General features: G+C 37.6%; 1 protein-coding gene across 1 annotated transcript; it reads right to left on the reverse strand.

Annotated features, from left to right (window-relative positions):
* Positions 1–1,039: 1,039 nt before the first annotated feature.
* LOC116265241 (uncharacterized) lies at positions 1,040–1,999 on the reverse strand. The gene is made up of 2 exons (XM_031645800.1): positions 1,679–1,999; positions 1,040–1,597 (listed from the first exon to the last, which is right to left on the reverse strand). The coding sequence occupies exons 1-2, from the start codon at positions 1,997–1,999 to the stop codon at positions 1,040–1,042; spliced, it is 879 nt and encodes a 292-aa protein (XP_031501660.1).
* Between the last annotated feature and the right edge of the window lie 2,549 nt (positions 2,000–4,548).

Here is a 4,548-nt window from a genome sequence, read left to right on the forward strand (position 1 = left end):
TTACATGCTTGTAAAAAGAATGCAGTGGTTGGTGGAACTACGTACCTTTTGGGACAACAAACGGGTCGATTTGATGATTGAAAGCATTGTACAATACTCTTGAGTCTGTTGCACTTCCTTCCCATCCTACCAAAATATAGTGGAATCGAGTGTTGAATCCAACTACAACCATGACGTTCTGAGAAATGAATCATTTTCTATTGCAAAACCTTGCTTGATCTGAAGCTGGGACCCATGCAGGTACATGGGTGCCATCGATTTCTCCTAAACAATTCTATATTCATATATGTAAGTTAGTGATGTTGCATGTGTCATGTTGAGTTTACGATTATGAAATTACCTGAAAATATGGAAATAATCATTTAGATTGCAGAATATATGTTGGCATCTCATCATTGAGCTGCCGAACGTAATCCTTACCCAATATACATATCGCTCGTAGGACTAGGCTGACATATTTACTTATTGTTTGTTCGGAATCTTGAAACGTATTTTGAACAGCATGATTCCGATCATTATGTCTAATTGTCAACAGAAAAATAGCTGCTTGTTCATCTACGGTAATGTCATAAGCATCTTCCAATAAAATTCTAGCTCTTAGAGTGTTACACAATATCATATATGTGTGCTCTTTCATACGGAGTAAAACCATACAATTTCTAGGATGACCACGAAACATAAGTTGAACAAAAAATGTACTAGCATGTCTAAATCGATGAACAATCCTCTTAGATTGAGGTAGTCATCTTAACCAAAAGAAAATAAAGACATAAACTAGCCGAATGAAGAAAAGCACTTGTTCATCATCGTCATCAAACATGCCAATATCAACCATTTCGACTAAACTTATTGAATAACAAAATTTCAAACATGAACAAGAATGGATTGCATGAACAGCAACTATTTCAAACAGCATCAAACATCATAGGATTATACTAATATCACACAATAAATGTTTTGGATGACATGAATTATACAAATAATGAACCATTGAATCTATAACAATCAACCTTTACCTACGAATCAGTAAGTTTATGCGTCAACCTTCACACCCTGAAGGTGAAAGGTTGACAAATATCATGGAATTGGTGCCCTCTGCTAACATGTCCATACTCTTCAATCGCGTTTGACTATCTAGGAGTCCAGTGTCCAACAACTCTTGCAATATTTCGCAAGATTTGACAAATTGAAACCCTCTAGAAGTATGTGTGAGGCTCTTCACATCCTCAGCTATACCGTTCAACAAATTGTAATACTTGTCATCATTGGTTGACCTGTTCCTTTTTGACCTATGTGCAGTTCTATTAGTTGTCATTGTTGGATCTTCAGTTGTAGGAGTTGGAGGTACTGGCGATTGTAGCGGAGGACTATCTTCATAAAGCATCTGTGTAAATGATTGTTTACTTTCAGGTTGCATGTACAATGGAGTCGATTGAGATGCAGGTGTAGATGGAAGTGGTTCAGTGTCATCATGTAGCATGCTGCTCAATGTGTCTGCGTCTTTGCCAATTCCATAGGAATCGCCATACACCTCGGCAAACTCATCATAGTATCTCCATAACTTTGGCCCTTTATACTTTTTTCTATTCGGATATTTCTGAAAAAATTCATGTGTTTATATATTGCACAAGTAAGGACATGTTAGACAAAACCTAATAGTATGAACTCTATAACTTACCTCAATGTAGTCACTCCATACTTGGGGGTTGACATCAATATATTTCTTAATTGGGTCATAGCCAAACCCGCTTGTATTCAAAATTTTCTTCATGACTGTCAAGTTGGGTTTGTAATACTTCAATTTATTTTTTATTTTGTCTTTACTGAATTCCGAACTGAATCTGTCCATCATGCTTTTTTCAATTGCTGTATACGCTTTAGACTTCAAACCTCCTCCAGATTTGATGCCAGGCATGCGTGAATGCTCCACAAGAAGCTCGACTAAGTAGTCCATTTGTGGTTCAGTCCACGTAAGACTTGATGAACCGTTGTCTTCCATGGTAATGTTTTGTACAATATTTATTCACAACTATAGTTTTCAGTATGAAAAATCTTGCATGAAGAAAGTTGATAGACGATAATAGGGAAAAGAAGCCATATTAGAAAGACAAAAGCAAACGAGCACCCATCTCTGGAAAAATCAAAACAACAGACATGCTTGTCAAAATTCACAAAAAGAAAAAAATGTTTTACGTCCTACTGACATTCCCTATTATCTAGGGATTAGCTGAAATTGAGCTCCTGCCAACAGTCATATCACTTTTCCCTATATACACTAATTGTATTTCTACAAGCATAATCCCATGTGCAAGTTTGAAACGTTCCATGTGGACACTAGCCCTCCCATGTTATGATGCTTTAACATAAGAAATCATAACATATGAAGTTATAAATATGTTAATTCCTTTATCTTTTCAGTTAACTAGAATATAAGCCTGTTTTCAACCTCCCATGAGTGTGTTAATTATAATATAAGCCTTTCTCCACCTTTTCAATGCATTATCAACACATGAGCAACGACAAGGGCATAATTGTAGAACAAATGTAACAAAGACACAAACATTACTACAAGTTGAACAAAAATTTTGGAGAAAACATACATGACAATGGAATGATCAACAAGATAATCAGATCCCCTTTATATTGTCTACTGAACCAGTTAGCCCTATCAATGCTGGATGAAATTCTGCAAAAGCATAGCAAATATTCAGGGATACTACATGATACTACTACATTATAGAGTTCATGAATACTATAACAAGTGAATATATAATGGCTGAACTATAAATCTGTGTAGGTCTAGATGAAAACAGGACATACAAACATCAGAATCAGCCACATACTAAAGTGTCCAAGACAAGGGTTGTGTTAGCTGCTGAACTGAACTGTCAAGTACCTGCATCTTAACCTTGAAGGAGCTGTACTTATGAAAGTTGGGAACTAGTATCCCTCAAAGCATAATCTTAATCAATTTTTTTGGCTTTTAGTATTTCATCTTGTTATGAAGGACACTTTGCTGATACTTAAACCCAAAAAAAAATTACTAAGCATAGCATAAAGAAAAGTATGTCAATGTCAAAGAAGATTTATATACCTAGAAAGGTAAAAAAGATAAGAAGCAATTAAGGTGTGGTAAAAAAAACAGGGCTGCTAACACATCCATGGTCAACTCAACCAAGTCAAAAAGGTAAGAAGTAATGAAATGATGCACTTGCAATTACAAAGATAAAATTTGCTATGAAAAACAAATGCAGCAAACAATACAACAAATAACAAGGAAAGGCATCAAGGGCGAACTATAACAACTTGAAAACTTGATATATTTATAGCGTCTAAGAACTGAGACATCGTACATAGTATATACAGACTGATAGAAGGATGGTGTTGGTTGTGGCTCTTATAGTTGTTGCCCATTCATGACAATCATCAAAGTCATCCTTTAGCTTCAGGCTTTCTGCAATATGGTAGTTACATATGTGCAGCCTGATAGTACAGTAGAGAGGACATTTGATGAACAACTTAGCCAGCCATGAGGAACATTTTTGGGCAACAAGGAACAATTCATACTAAATGCTAAGCCACACACCAGAATATGGACACTAAAAAGGATCTATTTGAGAAAGATGAGCTGCATTAGCTACAAAAGGATAATCATAAAGAACCATGAGGATTAGTGGCTTTGATATTCCCTCATAAAAAATATGGAAATTTCATCCTATTCCTAGATAGAAAAAACAGAAAAACCATCCCATTTGTCCGTTTGATGTTCTAGCCCTAATATCATTGTAAAATTCAACGAAAACAGAGGTAGCTGAAGTAAACAAAGATAGCTGTTACCAGTGAATGAGAAATCGCCACATACCTTAGTAAAGGAGCAGCCAAGACAGAAGAACAGAAATTTCCTGTTGAAGATGGTGCCTGAGGTCCTGCATCTGAAGGAAGATAGAGCGACAAAGGAGAGGAATGACCGAATATCAGAGCAAGAGAGGAGAGGAACGAGAGAACGAGGGAGGAAAGGGGAAGAGGCGACGAAGGGGAAAGAGGAGAGAAAACGAGATAGGCTGGAGAGAGCGAGAGAGGAGAGGGGAAGAGGCAAGGGAGGGGAAAGAGGAGAGAAAATGAGATATGCTAGAGAGAGCGAGAGAGGAGAGGGTCCGAGAGAGTAGAGGGGAAGAGGCGAAGGAGGGGAAAGACAAGAGAAATGAGATAGGATGGAGAGAGCGAGAGAGGAGAGGCTCTTAGAGAGGAGAAGAATGACAGACAAAGAGAGGAGAGGGGAAGATGCGAAGGAGGGGAAAGAGGAGAAAACATGGGATTTTTTTGAGAGCCTTAACGGCTCTCGAAAAAATCCGTGGTAAAAATCCGAGCTCTCACCTCAGACTTTTTACCGGGTCAAATTTAACCTGCTTACAACGAGTTTTGCGGGGTAACTTTCTCCATGTTTGATGCACTGAATAGTAACCAAGTGAAATTTACAGCAGCCATATAGTTTTTAGCTGCTCCACGATTTTCCCCCTGGCCATCAAACGGGGCCTAAAAGGTATATGG

This window comes from Nymphaea colorata, chromosome 12 (genome assembly GCF_008831285.2).
Source record: "Nymphaea colorata isolate Beijing-Zhang1983 chromosome 12, ASM883128v2, whole genome shotgun sequence".
Classification (NCBI taxonomy): Eukaryota; Viridiplantae; Streptophyta; class Magnoliopsida; order Nymphaeales; family Nymphaeaceae; genus Nymphaea; species Nymphaea colorata.

Coding starts and splice junctions, on each gene's coding strand:
- LOC116265241 (XM_031645800.1), bottom strand. CDS start 1,999: ATGGAAGACAACGGTTCATCAAGTCTTACGTGGACTGAACCACAAATG. Junction 1,598..1,678: donor TATGGAGTGACTACATTGAG/GTAAGTTATAGA, acceptor GAATTTTTTCAG/AAATATCCGAATAGAAAAAA.